Below are 20,528 nucleotides of genomic sequence, written 5' to 3'. Positions count from 1 at the left end.
AAATTTCTTTTTATAAATTACTAGGTCATTTCAGGCAGCTGATGACTGTTGTCCATTATTGTCTGTTGATAAGATGTTCACTTAATCATAATTTAAAGATGAAATAAAATAAAGGCGGAGGAAAAGGTGTGAACGGCCAAACAAGTCTTTATAAATAATGCCTTTAAAACAAAATCAAAAATGTTCATCAAAGGTTACAAAAGGAACCAAAATTATATTTTAAATTAAATAAACATGTTAAAAAAAAAACAAATATCTTCACAACTTGTTAAAAAAAATAAAAAACAAAAAAAAATCTGGTATTTTAATAGTATATGCATATAGATATAAAAAATTTAAATAAACTGGCAATATTAATAATTTTCTATTTCCCATCTTATTTGTTGATCCAACCACTTTTCCCAGTCTTCGGTAACAATCTTTTGAAATGTTATTTCTTCAAACATATCACTTCGGGACTTCTCAACAAATCCTAATTTTTTAAACATATTAATACTTGTGTAATTTGAATAAGATATCTTTGCTTCAAAAGTTTTAATTTTAATATATTTTATCCCATATAACATCATTATAATAACTGATTCCCACCCATTTTTTTTACCTAGAGCTGATTTTTCTGCTATCATGATCTCTATTTCACCAATGGAATTATCCTTATCAGTAATAAATATATTTGTATCCCCAATCATTGATGCTGAAAAATAGATTATAAATAACATGTATATTATTATTTGGAATCAAAAAGTACCTATGAAATTTATAGTTACACACATATTTCATTGTTTTTTGTCTCATAAATATTCTTGTCCAGAATAATAAAAGTGCACTCTGCAATGAGAAATAGATCTTATTAAAGGCTATGTATAATTTAGTAGTAGTATTAGAAATGGTGATTTAAAATTTACTATCTTCATCTTCTTTCTCTCCAGGATTTTTGCATTTCATATTCTTCATCCAAAGATAAAGGTTGGGAAGCTGTAAGTTTTTGTAATTCTTCTGACTGCATCCAATTATGATACCTATTTGAAATTAGATTTTATTTAAAAATACCTATTTATGCAAAAGTTATTTATATATATAAAAATAAAAGGAAACATACTTTGGAACATGAAAATCTCGATAAGGAACTAATATTGTTTTACTGCCGATTATTTTAGTATTACTATTAATTTTCATCTTGATACAATATTATTGTAACAAATTCATGTGCAATTAAGTTTTGTTTATTATGTTATGTTATTATTATTTATGTCAACACTTAAACTCTCCAAATTTCGATAAATAAACGCAAACCATTTTAAAACTAAATGTCAATAAAAAGTCTAAATGTCTTTTAAAATACTAAACAAATTGACATTAATTAAGTTTCCTGTTTCTTATTTTTTTGAGAAATACATATTAATGAGTTTCTAGTTTGAACTGACGGACCAGGACTGTCTGAGTAAAAGTGTTCTGTGGACTAGAAAGGACACAGTGTAACAGTAGTCAGTACTCAGTAGTAGTAACAGTAGTAATTAGTGGACACTTTGACAGTCGATCGACTACCAGTCGACAAGTCCACTGCACAAGTCCACAGACAATATTTATAATTAATATGTAGATAACAATGTTATGATACAAAAAGAATTATACCAAATATAATTAAAAATTAAATTTGTAATATTTTATATAATTTTATTAATTTTATTATATAAAATATTATAAATAAAATAATTGGTACTTACTTTTTTAAATATGGTAATGGGGTCTATTATTCCTGGGATTAATATTTAGATTATAAATTTGAAATAATTAGAGCGGAAAAACTCATCATATTTTTTACCTAGAAAAGGGGCATTATGTGCGAATAGGCCATCCGGGTTGCTTTTACTTGTTTAATCGATCTATTATATTTTAATTTGAATTTTCTATACGTACTCAAATCATTAATGTTAATTATTCTTATATAAATAAAATAGTAAAGTACATATTTTTATTTTTATCTTGGTCGCTTATGTTTATTAGTTATTTCATCATTTTAGCAATTTACGTCTTTCATTGTCTAGTACTCCACTAGTCGTGGTCGTTCTATCATAGAAGATGCTAATCCTAGCAGTAAAATTAACATGTTTGATATTCGGCCCACATTGGGTTATCTAAACAATTTTTCGAATTTACTATCCAGTTTATAGTCTATAGAGTGCAGTTTTGAGAATGTTTTTTAATTATTTTCTCACAAATTGTATTTCATTTGTTAAAAGTTTGTTTAAATCTCTTGTAACATTTACACGGATAGATTTTTCAGATATTGGTTGTACAATGCTTTTAAAGATTTTCAGCTTTGACAGTAGTAGTTATTTTCATCCATATATTTAAATCTTGATTTATCGCGGGCTCAACTACAATAAAGTAGATAATACTTAACTCTTCGATGTAATCATTTATTTATTTAATTTTTGGGAAACAAACAGTACATTTACATAGAAAAAATAAATAACATATAAACCAATCAAATTTCCACTAATATCTAATATACATAAGAAGCAGAAATGATCAAAATTAGAACATTAAAGAATAATATACAAAATCAACCAGTTAGTAACAGTACTTAAAAATTAAATACAAAATAATAATAATAAAAAAAAACAATAAATAAAATGAGGAGTAATCTTTGCGAAAGAAATTTCATCATCATCATCATCTTTTTCAGTCGTTTTTATAATTTCCACATCGTTCTTAAGTATCGTTAATTTTATTGCACATTTTTGGCTACAGGTATTAATGAGTTTCCATTTTTCACCGTTATACATTGTTACTACTCCAGGCACTGGCATTTACTGCCAATATAGTGTTCCAGCATGAAAAGATGGCCGATTTTTTATAATAACAGCGCATCTGGCAATGTTGTTATCAACTGTCATGTATATCAGTTTCAGTCATTCTGATTTCTGTGTATGTTTCAGTTTTGATTTTACGTTGGTATTTTTGTGCCAAGAAACATAACTCTTTAAAATAGTTTTAGTAAGTATGAGTATTGTGACTTGTGTTTTTAACCTGTTGTAATGTTAAACTTTGTTAATGTTATTGTTTTTTCCATTTGTTAGGTTCTTATGGACTTTATAATACTGTAGCGTTTTTTCTTATCATACTAGCCTGGATTTGTAATTTTGAGATAGTGTTACTGTCTAATGTTTATAGTGATGACCTGTTTATTTGCAACTACACCGTTCAGTTGTAATCAACAATAATTTAATGATTTGATGTTCACAGGTGATTTTCTTTACTCAGTAATAAAATGAACCAATATGAGACAGAAAGACGTTTATCCTGGTGTTATGGTTTGTTGGCTGTTTTGCTAGGAGTTTCTGTAATAAGCACAGCAATACCACACAATCACTGGAGAGCAACACTCGATGTGTGCCCGGGTAGTTGGCTTGAGAACACTAATTGTGGTTGCATTTTCTATGGAGTTAGTACATTTCAATACTTTAGCGGAGGACACAACTCTTATTGCCTGTATGTTATATTTGCCCCATTACCGATAATAGTATATGCCTTGGTGATGACTCTATTTCATATGTATAGAGTTTGTATTAATAATATAGGACAATATGAAAGTGAAAAGTCAACAACAGTAGAAGAAATGTAAGTACTAAATCATTTTGTTCAAATCTCATTCATCTTTTAAACTGTTTCTCATAGTAGAATTTTGAAATATATGACATTTACAAAAACATAAAAAAAATTGCATATGCAAAACAGAAAATAAATTCCATTTGCTTGTTTTTTAAATTAACTGAATCCAATTTTGTAACAAGTTTGCCACTTATTAACATTATTCATGGAATATAAGTATTACATGCTATTCTGCTTTTTTTAATGTATACAGTTAGTATATTTTTATAAATATTTCTTACAGTGAGGGAGAATCTATAATAGTGACTTCCAGAGCAAGAATATCGCAAACAAATGATGCGGTTATATATTGTTGGATACCAACATCATGCATAGCTGCCATCTTTACTGTTTACAATTTAGTTCATGCTGCGATAATGACCGATGGTTTCCTTAAAACTTGTCATCAATACAGAGGATATTTAGTTCGGGTAAGCAAATTTGTAATTGATTTTTCCTATGATATCTTTAGTAGTTATGATTTCTTCTAAATTCACTTTGATACACATACAAAAGATTTGATTTTTCTTCAGTTAATTATTTATTGAAAAATAATTTTGTTCTATATATATAAATAGCATCAATTAAGAAAATATAAAAACATATAAACTTGCAGGAACTCCATGCTACTGGGGACCATGCTACAGCCATACACTTTCGTCTAAGCTGTCAAGCTATTTTCGACTTTATGGATTATATACAAAAAGATGCACCAAACAGCCGAAGAGGAGATTTTATAAACACAGGCATTGCCTTGCAATTGGCTTTAATAACAACGTGGCTGGCTGTTATTTTGTGGATAGTGGTTGCAGCATATGCAGCCATAAGAGCTTATAAAGAAAGGGAGGTTTTGACATGCTGTGGAAACTAATTTCCTCAATATATGCAAGTATATGTAATTATTTATTTTTATGCAAAAATTGATAGTTTAATTTTAGTATGATAACTTGGCCCCAGTAAGTATTTTTTTTATTATTTGTCACAATTCAACAATATACTTATAGGATTTACTTGTTAAGAACCTTATGTTTACAAAAGTCATTGCTATTGCATAAATAACAAATAATAGTTTTAGTTGGTTTTATCCCACCGTGACTTATTTTAAACTCTATTTTTATTGTGACAACAAAAATTTTTCTACTTACTATAAGGAATAACTTTTACAGTGTTAATTATAATAAAAAGGTATATTTATTAAAGACAATGTAGATTGTAGTTAAATATATTTTTAATAAATAAGTATAATTTATATATGATGGCATGAAATGTAAAAATGTGGAAATAAAGATAATTTTTTAAGTAATTGCTTTATCAAAACAAATTAAATTAAATTTGTTTTCAAACAATAATTTATTTACATTGTACATGGTATAATTGGGAGACAACAGGCTGCCTGCCAGATTGATATACATTTTATATTGATTACATTATTGGTTTACTTATTTGCAAAAAATCACTGAATGTTTTAAAAATAGATTAATTATTTATACATAGGTATATATAGTTAACACTTCTAGTACAGAATGCATACAACTACCACTTAGATTTTTTTCGTTTTTATTTTGCAATCAGACAGCAGACTATGAGCAGATGGTGGTAAGGTAGAATAGCTTAACCATCGGGAAGATCCCCCGTTTGTCAAATTTGCCGTTCTTATAGTATGCAAACCACCTTACCACGGCTCTCAGCCATAATAAGGTGCACCTTCCCATGGCTCTCAGTCATCAGCCATCTCAGCGGTAATAACGCATTCGGGTGGTTAGAAAGTCTTGTCTTATAGGTGGACTGTTTGTTTTCCATAATAATACCACTTACTCACTATAGAAAATTAAAAAACATTTTAGATGTCATATATAAGTCAATGTAAAATCAATTGTCATTGAAAAATCAGTCTATGTTCATTACTGCATTTAGTGATTATTTGCAATTTTTCAAATCTTAAGCCGATATATAGACTGATAGTTAAACATACTTTTTGTAAAAAAAAATCTAATCAAAATAAAATTTCGTACAAATTTTATTAATTCTCTCAGATCTTTACATTGCATATTTTAATAAAACTGTGCAAGAACAAATAGTTATGAATTTCTTGTACTGTAACAATTAGATTAGCCATTATGTCTTATTCTTCAGATTCCATTCCATTTTAATTGAATTGATCAAAAGTATTTTTTCAACTTAATATTATTATACTTGTGTAAATGTATTACATTATTTTGAGATTTAATTAATTAATACTTTATATTCCAATTTAGAATTTATAAGAAATTGAATGCATTGGTTGTAAAAAGACTTGTTATCCAAATGCATTACCTTCCAATTTACTAATATATGTACAATAATAATCACATTCAAAAAAGTGTATTAAAAATATACATTTTTATCACAATTGTACTTTAAGGAAATTTTTTATTAATAATTTATATAACGAAAAATGTGCCGATAACAATTAGATCATAAGTAATGAATTGTACCGTCCATTGTATTTCTTTTATTTTATAATAAAATATTTTAGAATATGATGTTATTATATTAGTAACTGTTAGGAATATGTCTTACTTGTTAAGTCTATCTTAATGTTTAGATCAGATTTTAGATTAGTCCTAGATATAGTAAATAATACCTATATATAAGTATTAGGAAATAAAATAATTTCAATTGCTTGTTTACAATATAAAATATAGGCGAACAAATGGGCAACAATGGACCTGTATAATATAAATGAATAAATTAATTTATTCATTCCTGATTCTATCTAAAGATTTATATATCTATAATTAAATCTATGATATAAAATGCCTTAAGTATTTAATAAGTTAGTGTAAACATTGAAAAAAAAACATCGTATTTCACATAAGATATTTTATTATCATTACAATAAACATTACAAAACATACATGCGTATTAATAAGTACTAATAAAATAATTATAAAAAAAATAGACTTCTTTAAAATAAATTGATCTTTTCATTAAAGCTTTAAAAAAAACATATGCATTGAATAGTACGATGCAAATAGCAGATGAGTGGTTTAGATAAGTATGATATATTTCACTAAGAAATGCATTTTACAAAATGTAGGCCTGCTCAGTGATTTTTTGATTAATAAATTTTCGTTTAGAAGAAAAATAGGAATATTGTTTTTTTTTTCATTAGTCGTTATGCTATATTACTTAAATTAATAAACTTATTTAGCAAATACATTATTTATAACACATCTTTCTTAATTTGGAAATTAATATCAATGTTTAAGTATTAATAAAATCTTGTATTTTTTTCTTAAAGTTTTTACAATTAATATAATTTGTAAGTTATATAGGTATATTAGACCAATAATCAATTCAACTAAATTTATGAAACTATTTCATGTCACCATTAATAATTTAATTATAATAAAAAGTGACTGTGAGTGAGTTCTAAATAACAATATCCATACATAAAAACAATTTTAACTAATGCACTAAAAAGAAAAATCAATAACCTTATTCTTAACAAAAACTAGCTGTATTTAAAAAAAAAATTACATTTACTATTTGATCAACAATTTATTTTTTATTACCAATTAAATATAATAAAAAATAAAAACGCAGGTAAATTATGGCGCACATATTACGTATTTCGAATAACATCAATTCATATATCCTAGCATATATTAAGTGGATAACTCTTATCCGTTATATAGATATTAAAACATACATTATCTGATTACCAAAATGGACTTCTCATCTACTTTTTATAACAATATTATATTTTATTTTATAATATCTTTCTAGTTTATGGCACATTCAATACAAATATAATATGTTCATATAATATTAAAATATTTGGTTTCATTATAGTAAAATATAAAAAATAAATAACAAATATAAAACATCTAGATTATTTGTATATATTTAACATTGAATAAGTTTGTTTAGAAGTTAAAGCTTGTAAAAGGTAACCAACAAGAAAACAATTCTTATTTGCATGCAATAGACACAAAAGAATTACAATGTTTTTTGTTCATTTAATATTTATATAAGTAATATAAATGGAATGTCAGTCATAAGTTCTAACTATAAAGAACATTTTATAAAGGTTGTAGTACCATTAAAATTTAAGTATGTGTTAAATATTTTGGCATCTGCATTACTACTTAGAAATATATCTTCCAAAGTTAAGATTTATATAATAATTTTTTTATCATATTCGCAGGAGTATTTTTCACATTGTAATTACTTGTTTCTTATAAATAACATTTATATTTTCTACCAGTTTATGACTGTGGAAATATATTTAAACATATTTATATGTAAAATTTTGAATAACAAATTTAAAATTAATTTTGACATTCAACTTCCCAATCATTTGGGACAAGGTTATCAAGATATTCAGCAAATCTCTCATAAGTACAGGGATCATTGCAAAATGGTAGTTTAAGTTCCATCGGTACTTCAACTTTAGTGTTGTTGCGGTAGAATAACTGCAAAGATAAAAACACTGATAAGCATTTATTACCAACTAACAATGCCATGCTGTTTCATCAACATTGAATTTGATTTATACATGGAAAAAATTTTTAGATATAGAAACTATTAGAATAAAATGTTTCTCATCATATTCAATAAACAGACGCTGCTCAATCACAAATTATTATTTTGTAGAATATGGTTTTATGCATGTTTGAACTCTTGAAGATATAATATGAATGTATTTAGGCATAGCAATCACAAGTCAAGTTTATGCACTAATTTATCTACATGAGAAGATATGATATAATTGATAAACTAGCAATATAATAATTTGATTCATCTCAGAGATTCCTGTGAATGTGAGGATTATTATATGTTAGTGTTGGATTATAGACAACATACCCTGATAAAGAAATTGTCCTGTTCAACCTCTTCATGTAATTCAATAACTAGACTTGCCCCATACTCTGGCTCTAAAAGTTCTTCAAAGCCTAAAGCACGCCATATAGACACAACATTAACATCATGGCCAGAATAAATATACAAAGAGCGGTCAATGTCGTTATGGCTCACACTGTTTTGAAGATGCTGCTTTATTTCACCAAGTAGTGGACCTGTAATTTTGAAATGGATTATTTTATATTGCAACCCAATAACACTTCTCTATATTCAAGGAGAAATCTGAATAAAATATGTTACTAAGATAATTTCACATAAATTGAATATTATTATATGTTGATTTAAAAATTGTTTGCAAAAAACTTTTGTAGCCTTTTTTTAACAAAATATTATTGGTGAATTACCAGTATGAAACTTTTGCAGAGTTGAATTGTAAGAAAGCAGAGCCAAACTAAGCATGAATGGGACTTTCATCTTATGGGGAAATACATTTTTAGTCCACTCAGGAAGTTTCAAACCAGCTTCCTGCTGCGTTTGTAGTGTACTGTATAGGAAGTCTACATCAACTACACTACGCATGCTTTGGTTTGTATATTTACTCAAATAATCAAAGAGTTCCATAAATTTAGGATCAGCATTTTTCTCTTCTACCAATTCATTGTACATTGCTTTCCATACTTTGCAAGGTTTTGTGGCTGCTACCACCTGAAAAGTATATTTGATAATTAAATATTGTTAAAAAAATTATACATGGATATTGTCAAAAAATATGCAATAATGAATGTTAAAACTTTAATTAGTGTAATTAACTCACATTATCAAGATGTCTAGGTAATGAATGCACTGGGATTGGTTGCCAAGATATCTCCGGGTGCCACATCTGTCTTTCAGAAGGAGGGAATAGGCCAGCTAGGAAAGTGTAAGCACTCATCATACACCTGGACTTGTCACTGCTCTTTATATAAACTTCTTTCTCATAGTATTCTTCAGGTATAAAGTTAGCATAATATGTGCGATATTTTTTACCCAATTCATACAACTGTAGTTTACCAGTCTATAAAAATATAATTGATATAAATTTATTTTTAAAATTGACTGGAATTAATAATAAATATAATTTTCATGTAAAATTGCAATAATGTTATTCCTAAGTATATATCAAAATTAAACTTACATTTGTAAGACTGCCAAGACCATCAGGCCACTGATAGTTTTTGAAAGGATCGCTTTTATATGTTGAAACTGGTGTTCTTGCTCCATGGCGAAAAAACTATAGAATGGTTTCTATTAATATTTATGCAAACATTTAAAAATATATTTTTAAAATTGAGGCAAGTAGTAAGACTTACAATAATAACAAGGCGTAATGTTTTCGATTCGTATGGCAAGGTTTCGCTTAGTACACAGTAACCGAGTAAGCAACTTAGGACAGCGAGTCCCAGCACGATAACTGCTGTAGTCGTAGATTTCTTCGGAATTGGGTGACACGAGACCTCCTTAGGTGAGCTGGATCGTCGCCAAGTATCATCGTTTTCGTACTCCATTGATACGAAATATTTAATAGAACAACTTTGTTCAGTACCATTTATTACGAAACATTATGTATGTTTCGTAAACATGTTTTGTTGAAAAAGCATACCGCTTACAATTAAGATTTTTTTTAAAGAGACACAGTTTACAATTTTATTAAAATCTTCATTAAAAATAAATATATTGCTCGTTATGATTAAAATTCAAAATGATATTTTCTTCATTGCCATTTGCGATTTGCAAAATAAAACAAGTAAAAAGTGTCACTTTAACTTTATCTTTTGTTATAATTTTAGATATGGCAAAATGTTGCCAACTGAAATTATTAATTAACTCAATGACAATGAAAGAGATTACTGAAAATTGAAGTGAGAAATGAGAAATTGCAATTTACGATTTTTAATTAAATAAAATAATAATGTCCTCCAAACTGATTTTGGCCACGGAGGCCAATCTCAAGAGAGATTAGCCAACTGCGCAGGAGATATTATAGTGCACAAATGTGTGCGCAAACACAGGTGTACTCTCTCTTCTCTCACTCTCATAATCAGATGGGACAGCAATCCGACACGACCGGAGAGTTCAGGCGCAGGACCAACGGCTTTACTTGCTTTTCGAGGCACGGGAGTGTAATCGCTTCCAACTTCCAGACTCCGGGCTCCTACTGAGAATTTTCTGACTAAAAACCCAATAACTTTTTATTGGCCCGACCTGGGTATTGAACCTAGGACCTTCGGGTCTGCGGCCTTACATCAAGCCACTAGATCAACGAGGTAGTCGGTTAAATATACTATATTAATAATCACTATAAGTTAAGAACAAATTAAGTGCAAATGATGCAACTCAGAACGTGTGATAGAAGTAAAACCCGTGCGTGATGCGTCAAAAATATTAACTCAATTTAGCAATCAACTTCTTCTTGGAAATACTGCTCCCATCTTACTTAATCTTAATGATTACATTAATATTGTATAAATATAATAATTCGACTAAATTACATTATATATATTATTGCATTATATTATCCAAAAGATATTTATTTCTGATGATTCGGATAGAACTGTTGGTTTCAAGCATTAAGTGGTAATCTATGTAGCTTTTTTCGTTGCATATTGAGATTGTATAATTTCAGGAAATCGGCGCTATGGTAGTATAGATAATGTAGCTTTCTGTAGGTGAAATATTTTTTTAAATCGGTTTAGTAGTTTTGGAGTTTATCCGTTATAAAAAATCTAAATTTACCTTGTATCATAATATTTGTATAGATAGGCAACATGATTTAGTTTTAAAATATAGAACATTAAAAATATTATTTACGTCTTGCTAAGTTTGATTCGGTGTGTAAGAAAAAGGGTTGTGTTGAGAATGTTATGTCGGGGTAGTATCGGGTTTGTAAAATACGTTGAAATTATCTTTGGAAATTGGTAAATATTATATTCGATTACCATTTCTTCGAGAATATCTTGTTACAGAACGGCGATCTTTATCTCCAACAATAATAACAATAATAATAAAGTTATTTAAAGTTCATGAAATAGTCAAGTCTGTGACATAAAAAAATAAATATACTTACCGAATATCAGTTGGTCCTGATATGCAGTACCTTAGCCTACTGGACTAGGCCAAAGAGCAAAAGCATCGGCGAAGATTTTATTTCTATGAGGTAAATAAGTACACAGTACATGATTAATAAGTTAAGCAAATACTTGACTTGAGTATTCTTTCCTAGAGGTGTAATTTATTTTATTAAAAATTCCAAAGAGTAACAAAACTAAATTAATAGAAGTAGTCATTTTCTTCAAAAGGAGTCTTCCGGGAGAATGTTTGAGATAAATTTCGTAGTATGGTCCGATTTTTGAAGGTGCCCTTGGCGGGTTTTTCACAGAAGAACATAGATGGAATATCGCAATTTCCAGTGGCGAGTAACCCGCTCCGCTTAAAGCCTCCACAACGCTCCTCGTCGGTTGATGTCATGTTATTTGGACATTTAAAATCCCAATCCAATTGGTTTCCCGCTAAACGCTCACCTATTACATACCATACAAAATTTTATTATTTTTAAATGATACTTAAGAACCTATTTCATTGGAATTCAAGGTACAAGAAAATCCGAAGGCCGGCTTGCATGGAAGTGGAACGATTCCCATATTTTAATAATAAATAATATAAATAAATATCATCAGTGGTCAACCAAGTAATCTTAATCGACACCGATCTAATCCGTGTTCACTGTTTAAAATAATATTTGTCGTTGAGATCGGTAGAGATGAATGGTGAATCAAAGAAAACATCATACGCCGAATTAAATTTTACCATAAATATTCTTAAAAGGCATATCTATCGAATATATATGACGTCGTTGTTAATCATACTGATAATACTTTTATTTATTTCGTAAAAAGACAAAAATATTTACGTATAATTAGCACTTTTACGACTAAATATTTTAAATTACTCACACCGCACCTTCGATCAACAAGACTACAATAGTATTATTGTTTGTTCGAAGCACCGCACACATTACGTTACACATAGATAACAAGGCACTACGTACATTGTGAATACTAAGTTTATTAATAATTTACCGAGAACCGTGCGATAGTGGTATCTTTGAAATAAATCACTAAATCCAATGAAGGCGAAGTCCCCTGGTGTTTTATGCTGGTCCACTTGTTTGAGCACATCTCGGATAAACTCGGCCTCTTGCCGCGTGTCCAAAATTGCGAGGTAACCACCCGCAGAGTAACACGTTGAATATGCTTCGTGCCATTTTTGAGGTTCAATATGCGTTATGTAACATGTGCTATTTGGACCCAACTTCCAACCTGTATTAAAAACTATATGTCAATATCATTGATAGTTTAAATAAAGTAGTTAGTCGGCGGGTAAGATAATTTCGTATAGTTATTTGCATATTTGGCACATGTGCATCCAGTATCCACTGTTATAGAATATGTCACACCAGTAAAAAGTAGTAAATTGTCTATAGGTTCGTCTTAATGTCTTTGATTATACAAAACTAATGACTTATACTGATAGCAAAACATCCAGTATCCACCAATACTTATTGAAGGAACATGGTCGAATTAACTACAAACTCCTCACGAGGAATAGAGTCCTCTAAAAGACAATGAACGTATCTTACGTGGGTCATAAGTATTACATTCTGGATAATAAATCACATTCGAAGCTTTTATTTTACACGCAAAGGGGAGTTGGCGTGAACACGGGTGCACGAAGAGCCGCCCATTTCGACGCGATGCTACGCATCGACCAGCGCTATGCATTGGCTGTTTTTGTTCCCACAGCAATTCTAATATTGAGTCTTGTACATAACTTCCTAGAATACATTTAACACATGTAATATATATTTTCAGACGTTTATATAGAATTTATGTTTATATTTATACAGGGTTTTAAAAAGCTAAAACAAAAGAATGTGCTTAAAGCTTACCTTTTATGGTAACAAATGTTCTCTCTGAATACAAATCGTGAATACCCACATAGACGCCTTCATATTTAGTGAGAATTGAAGCTATAAGCAATGGTATGCTGTCAGCTTCGTCAAGGTTTGCCGGTACTAACAACTGAGTACTCTCCGCCTCACAGCGCATACGCGCTTGATACCAATTCACAGCTTCGGGGTGTAATTTGTAAAATGCGTCAAATGCTTTTTCGTATCGGTAGTCCAATCGATAATTCGGCCTTTTTGACTCTGTTATTAGTTCATGGAGTACTTCTATTATATTAATTTAAATTAACTTATATTTAGTTAATTTATCTTTAAGAATTTCTGAACTTAATATTTCAATCTTTTTACATGTCAATTAGAACGAGCAAAGATAATGCTTTGCTCGTTCTAATTCGTATTTTTTTATTTATTTTGCTCTATTATTTATTATATCTTGTAATAGGTACTCTTATTATTATTAATATAAACGACATATTGATTTTAAATATTTTCTGTACAAAATACTTAAATTATTATGTAGTGTATTTTTATAAGCAATAATGTTATTAGTTATTTACTGTATCTTTAGCTTTTACCCATAATTGAAATGCGAGTTTTTTTTTTTTTATTTATTATATCCTTGAAATTATTAATAGTGGATATAATCAATAGCGAACTTTTCTTTAGGTGTTGTATAAATCTACATTGTCTCCACATATGGTAAAATATATAACATAATATATGATACCAAAATTTGATTTATTTATACTATAATTCAGATTCACGTTATTTTCACGGTAGTATGCGCAAGCGATCCCGTGACGTCCCCCGACGAGACGGAGTGGGTACCGCTGGTTTTTTAGTGGGTATTCCGCGTAGACAGAGAATTTTCCTCTGTCTACGGTATTCCGGCACCTTCAGCGCCGGCGAGTCCCATATACCCCTCACCTCATGTGGGGGAAACACATAAATGTGTTTTTCCAGCGAGAAAAAAAAAGATTCACGTCATTTTAATGTGCCTGCATGTTTTTACTACCACGCAGCATCACAATCTTAATTTTAGTAATTACACCATTGATATATAAAAAACCCAATATACACACTAAGCGTCTCAAAAACGTCCGCATAAAATGAACGCACAATTTTGAATTGTGCGCTCATTTCAAATAGTCTCGCTTCGCCCGCGTCACTGCACGTTCGTTAAAATTGCCGAAGTGTTCGTTGAGAAATTGTAAAAATATTACGTCAAAAACGTTAAAAAAGGGTTAAATGGGATATCGTATTTTCGGTAAGCAAAAGTGCTTATTGATTTGTTTTTGTTGTTTTTATGACTTTATATACTACGCAATGAGTGATTTAGATTAAATTTATCTCAAAACTTTACTCTTTAATACGGCAAATTTCAATGACCGCATTGTCAGTATTAGAACTATGCATAACAGCCTCCTTTTATTTTAGTCGTATAATACAAATGACCCTGTTCTTAGTCAATGGAGTCGATTTTTTTTATTTTTTTTTATATTTTATGTTTAATTTTTTAATTAATAATTTTGAACTTTTTTGTGTTTTTTGTTTTTGACAAACATTTATACAATCTATATTGTAATATAGTTTTTAATTTAGTAATTTTAAAAATTAGTCTTATAAAAGCTGTTATAGAAAAGTTTATAGACGTTGGTTTACATTATATCACAAAGAGAACAACGGAAAACCTGATCCCCGCCCGGTGACGCTGTAGAGGTCATTAGAGCCAGCAGCAACTAGACAGTTCGAAAAAAAAAAGAAAACCTGAAATCGAATTCAAAAAGACAACTACAATAAACTAAATTTATTCCAAGTAAATTAATGTTTTTCCTGCTGTTTCCATGTCAGTTTAAAAAATACCGTAGTAGAGACATTCTGAAACTTGAAAAATTTGAGTTTCGCGGGCTGATAGCACGCTACCACCTTAAACTAAATAGGTACCTACTTAGTTTCGATAAAATGTTCTACTAATACTTTTTGAACTATAAAATTAAATAAATAATTTTACCAGTAAATATTTGTTTCATTGATTTATACACATGTCTTACCCAAAACATATTTACGCTGACATAAAAGTATAATAAATACGTGTTTAGAACACAATTTAACAAACTCTTAAAAACTAATTCAATGTCGTATAAAAGTAAACAGTATAAATAATATTCGCCTCCACTCCATGCCTTGTCCTCCGGCTAATTTCGGTTGTAAAATTTTATTGCTTTTTGTACACAGTTTTGTGAACACAATTATAAGCAATCCGCGTAAGGTTGAAATTGCAAAAAAAAAATTTTACAGTATAACTATAACTACTTATATAGAATTGCTGAGTGCCTGGTGATAGTTTTGTTCGTGACTGTGGGTTTTATTATATATATTATTCAATTACACACGTTACACACTGTCATAATGTCAGAGTTCAATGTCATTCGGTTTTTGTCTGTTATTGCGTGAAATCAAAAAAAAGAAACAGATAAACTCTAAAATCTACATACCTATATAAGATAGGTGTGTATGAAGTTATGTATAATATACCAAGATTATATTTTCTCACTATATTTCCCGAAAGGCAAGAAATTATATTACAAAATATTTATGTACTTAAATAAAAATTTATACCCAAAATTTAAATAAAAAATAAGATTACCTATAAATGTTATAAGTACTAATAGAAGACAAGCGCGCGATTTTTTAAAATAATCTATTTTCATAGTTCTTCACATGTTTTAACACACAAATAGCACTCCGTACATTTTTATGATTTTTAAATAAAATTGCTATTTTCATTCGGCGGAAAATTATTTTGACTTACGGCGTTTTTATATTAGTGATTTAAAATTCAATTTAATATCAATAAAATTAAACATCTTTAATTTTCTTTCTTTTTTCACTTATCTTATAAATACACGAGGTTCATGATCGGTATCATTGCATAAGTTTAAAGGAATATTATTATATTTGTGTCTGCATACAAATTATCCCTATATGATTTATTTCCTAAGCTCTATTCTACGAGAATAAGCTCCCAACAAAATAATCACATTGCGATCTTCTATTTTTAAATCGAGACGATCGTAACATTCGTAAACTGCTAGTGTACATGATTCCTAAATTCTTAAGAGAATTTTTCTCTTAATTAAAAAATAAAACTCGTTTTTAATTTCCAAATAATTTTATTTGATTTTTAGACGTAGCGAAATAATTTAATAAATTAACTATGATAAAGATTGTATACAACAGCAAGTGACTATAAGTATACCTACTTTTCAAGGCTAATTCAAAACATTTAGTATTAAATATAAAAATCCGTTTAACAGAAATCAATGAAGGATATAGACTGACATTTGTAATGTAATTCTTTAAGACTATTCTATTTAAATCTTATAACAAGCACATCTTTACATTCTATAACAAATTTACCAATAAATAGCTTTATCTATAAGTAAATGCTGGATTGATTAATAAAAAAATCTACTTAAAATATAGAGTAATACTCGATAAAAACATACATTATATACATTTCCGTATTTTATACATCAAATAATAAAATAAAACAAATAACAAACAATTGATAACACAAAATATAACTATGGATATAGAAATTTCCTAAAAACTTCATAGGAAGCATTAATAATACCCCAACTGAGAAATGCTCGAGATATGTTGAGTAATGCACCATGGTAGAAATTCGTAAACTTAAAATCGCGCTTCCGAAGAATGTAGTTGAATTCGTAAATAAGTGTTCGATGAGGACCTCCGATTTCGCACTGCATAGCTATCTTAATCACATTTAAAGGATAAAACAAAGTACTTAAGAATGCACCAATTGAGGCACCCGCTATGAAGTTCTGTATGCTGTCATACAACATATTTTCTTGTTTAGGCAACCTTACCTTGACCTCATCTCGTATGATAAAAAACATTGCATTAGAAGGTCCATTCCTTAACAGAATTGGTATCATTCCTCTATAGAATTCTTTAATTCCATAATATCTAGCAATATGACTCGTAGCATGGGCACTATTTTTGAACTTTTTATGATATTTTGGATGAATGAGTAAAGTTTGTAGTCGTTCAAATGGCATAAGTGTTGCTTCAAAGCAGCCAGCAACAACACCCGCGATAGTTTTGGCGACGTAAGGGTTAACTTTTTTGTCTAGAAGAGGTTGTAAGCATTCATCATAAACACCAAACATGAGTGACATTGACATAGATCTCTGCAATAAGGGTGGGAGCATACCTCGGTACAAAAATCCCATGCCCTCTTTCTGCAACTGGTTTAATGCAAATGTAGCTTCCACTCCGTGCATCATCTATAATTAATAAAATTATATGTAATATCAAAATGTACTCAACCCACTTTGTATCAGATATATTTGGCATCAATATTATATGAATATATAATATATTTAATAATAATATATTTATAATGAAGAAAGAAATAGGAATGTTATTTTAAATTATTTCATATGTAGAGCTAAATTTAGAAGTCTTGTGGTTTAGGGTCACGAAAAAAGTGCAGGTGCCTATTTATTTTCCATTTTTCTCAATAAAGAGTTTTATTTATTGCAAGCAAACTAAATTCTATCTTATAGAATTATATTGAATTTTATTGAAGAAATTTCTATTGTGAGGCACCCTTCCCTATACCTATTCCCTATGCCCATACCCTCCCCTGAATCTGACTCTGTTCATGTCTTTTAATGGAATTAATAATAATTAAATTTTTCCAATGAACATTAATGACAATAGTATAGACCTATATTTTTATATTACCTAAATTTTGCAAACACAAGTAGTAACAACTCACAACTAAACATTTCTATTCCATAAACATACTACTCTATCTAAATATATAAAAATGTGAACTGCTTGATTTAGACTACACAATATGTCTAAAATTGGACGATCTTGGTTTAAATTTCAATTCAATTGTAAATAAAATTAAGCATACAATACAATCAATAAGAAATGAATTATATATTTTGGTTTTTTGACTCTTAACAGCTAGATCCATAAATATTGGAAATGAAACTAATTCATTTCATACTTCAAAGATCAATAGTAATTTGTAGCATCAAATACATACTTGATTGTTTTTCTTTGAATATTTATTTATATTGCATTATTTATAGTGTTATGCATCTACATTGATATTTTATTAAATACTGCAATCAAAGATTCCCTATTCCTGATATGCTACACATAATAAGTACTATCATATATCATAATTATAATTAAAAATGAGCATCTTTATTATCAAGACCTTTAAATCTTATTTCAGATGGAAAGATAATGGTTTTGTGATATAAAAATTAAGTCAATATCATAATCACTTAATTACAAATTTAATGGTCATGTATTACAGTGTTACACATTCTTTAATTTAATTTTGTTAGAATTTTAGTAGGGTATTTCTGCACACATTCCACCTCCAAACAGCATTACTTGACATTGTTGTATTCTGGTTTGAAGAGTAAGTGAGACAGTGTCACTACATACACAAAGGACATAATATCTTAGTTCCCTGGGTTGGTGACACATTGGCGATATAAAGGATAGTTAATATTTCTTACAGTGCCAATACCTATGGGCAGTGGTGACCTTACCATCAGGTGGCCCATTAGGCCAACTGCCTATCTATTTCATAAAAAATAAACTTTGTATGTGATAAACTTACTTGTCTAAATATGAGTTTATTCAATGGATAGCTAATGAGAATATTACAGAAAGCAGCTCCCCCGCCGCACGCAAACTCTTTCCAATGCTGAGGGAGACTGTTGACACTAACTGGTACTGACATACTGCCTTCGTTCAGACAGCTTCGTTCCAGTAATTGACGCTCGGACATATTTGGTTTACAATCACATGACATTATTCATTTGTATCCATTTTCTGTAAAAAAAAAATTAAATTTCGAAAAATCGATAGAATCAAACAATTTTCTTTTCGTTAAGTGCAGATCCATAAATGAAGGAACTATTTTTTCAACATCACCTACCAAAATATATAAATTAGCAACTTAGTGCCAATGAAGAATGCAAATAAATTTGATATAACCATGCGGAATTTGAGACTTTATACCTTCTCCAAGAGATTATAGTGTTACGTGTGTGAGGAAATTTCTAATTATCCGTCGATGCCATTCTTTATTACTTAGTTAGTTACACTTATTCATACACAAATATAAAACCGTTGAAAGTTTTAATACAAATTTCAACCATTTACTATAATTATAATTTAAAATTTAAATAAAATTAAAAATGATTGTAATTTGTCACTGACTGTAAGAATCATTTTGACATTTATGTCAAAATGACAATTTTATAATGACATTTTTACATAGTTGCTTAATTTTACGTTGTTTTTTAATAAAAACAGAAACGCTGTTATTTTGCAAAATTGTATTATGACATTTAATAATTAATTAAGCAAATCATTAAAAGTCTCTAATATTAAATTACTAATAACAAATGAAATTTTAACTTTTTTATCATAGTATAACATTTAATTTATTAGATGTAATTTGACAGACTCTTTAAGCAAATAAATGTAAGCTTTTTTGTTAATTACTTCCAATTTCAAATGTGTATATAATACATAAATAATTTGAAAAAAAAAATCTTGAAAAATAAATACATTGGTCATATTATAATATACACGATGTACCAAGAGCAAAGATGTTACATATAAAAAACGGTAAAATAGATTTACATCAATATCCCGAACTATAACTATATTTAATACATTATGCAAATTCATAAAAACTACTTGGTCTTACTAATATATTAATATATAACTAAATAATTTTGTGAATAACTTATAAATGCAAGAATCAACTAGACGATACGACTTTTTTTTAGAAAGAAGCAGGTATTTTAATGGTGCGCGCAATTTGAAGACTCAAAAATTTATATAAATAGTGAAGTATTAGCTATTAGCGAAGAATAAGGCTGTATGGTGTTATACCTTTGAGTGTTCCATTAAAATAAAATTAAGCAAAAAAAAAAGAGTCATATTTTGA

At 28.7% G+C, this 20,528-nt stretch overlaps 4 protein-coding genes across 4 annotated transcripts; 1 reads left to right on the top strand and 3 right to left on the bottom strand.

The window, feature by feature from the left end:
- Positions 1 to 290: 290 nt before the first annotated feature.
- Positions 291 to 1,514, bottom strand: LOC126775701 (alpha/beta-tubulin-N-acetyltransferase 9). Its single transcript, XM_050497769.1, is given in 5 exon segments — positions 291 to 694; positions 772 to 828; positions 906 to 921; positions 923 to 1,019; positions 1,100 to 1,514. Coding segments are annotated over 5 exon segments (588 nt in total). The 5' UTR covers positions 1,177 to 1,514; the 3' UTR covers positions 291 to 353.
- Positions 1,515 to 2,926: 1,412 nt separating this feature from the next.
- Positions 2,927 to 5,804, top strand: LOC126775613 (uncharacterized). The gene is made up of 4 exons (XM_050497663.1): positions 2,927 to 3,000; positions 3,250 to 3,624; positions 3,899 to 4,085; positions 4,271 to 5,804. The coding sequence occupies exons 2-4, from the start codon at positions 3,275 to 3,277 to the stop codon at positions 4,523 to 4,525; spliced, it is 792 nt and encodes a 263-aa protein (XP_050353620.1). The 5' UTR covers positions 2,927 to 3,000; positions 3,250 to 3,274; the 3' UTR covers positions 4,526 to 5,804.
- Positions 5,805 to 6,554: 750 nt separating this feature from the next.
- Positions 6,555 to 10,312, bottom strand: LOC126776119 (lysosomal acid phosphatase-like). The gene is made up of 6 exons (XM_050498414.1): positions 9,852 to 10,312; positions 9,677 to 9,772; positions 9,317 to 9,556; positions 8,907 to 9,207; positions 8,506 to 8,717; positions 6,555 to 8,114 (listed from the first exon to the last, which is right to left on the bottom strand). The coding sequence occupies exons 1-6, from the start codon at positions 10,044 to 10,046 to the stop codon at positions 7,971 to 7,973; spliced, it is 1,188 nt and encodes a 395-aa protein (XP_050354371.1). The 5' UTR covers positions 10,047 to 10,312; the 3' UTR covers positions 6,555 to 7,970.
- Positions 10,313 to 11,668: 1,356 nt separating this feature from the next.
- Positions 11,669 to 19,792, bottom strand: LOC126776126 (uncharacterized). Its single transcript, XM_050498428.1, has 7 exons — positions 19,506 to 19,792; positions 19,185 to 19,399; positions 17,181 to 17,817; positions 13,487 to 13,771; positions 13,178 to 13,372; positions 12,618 to 12,857; positions 11,669 to 12,059 (listed from the first exon to the last, which is right to left on the bottom strand). The coding sequence occupies exons 2-7, from the start codon at positions 19,377 to 19,379 to the stop codon at positions 11,809 to 11,811; spliced, it is 1,803 nt and encodes a 600-aa protein (XP_050354385.1). The 5' UTR covers positions 19,380 to 19,399; positions 19,506 to 19,792; the 3' UTR covers positions 11,669 to 11,808.
- Between the last annotated feature and the right edge of the window lie 736 nt (positions 19,793 to 20,528).

This window comes from Nymphalis io, chromosome 2 (genome assembly GCF_905147045.1).
Source record: "Nymphalis io chromosome 2, ilAglIoxx1.1, whole genome shotgun sequence".
NCBI lineage: Eukaryota > Metazoa > Arthropoda > Insecta > Lepidoptera > Nymphalidae > Nymphalis > Nymphalis io.
The sequence above is the reverse complement of the archived record's forward strand: the minus strand, read 5'-3'. Positions and strand labels throughout refer to the sequence as shown.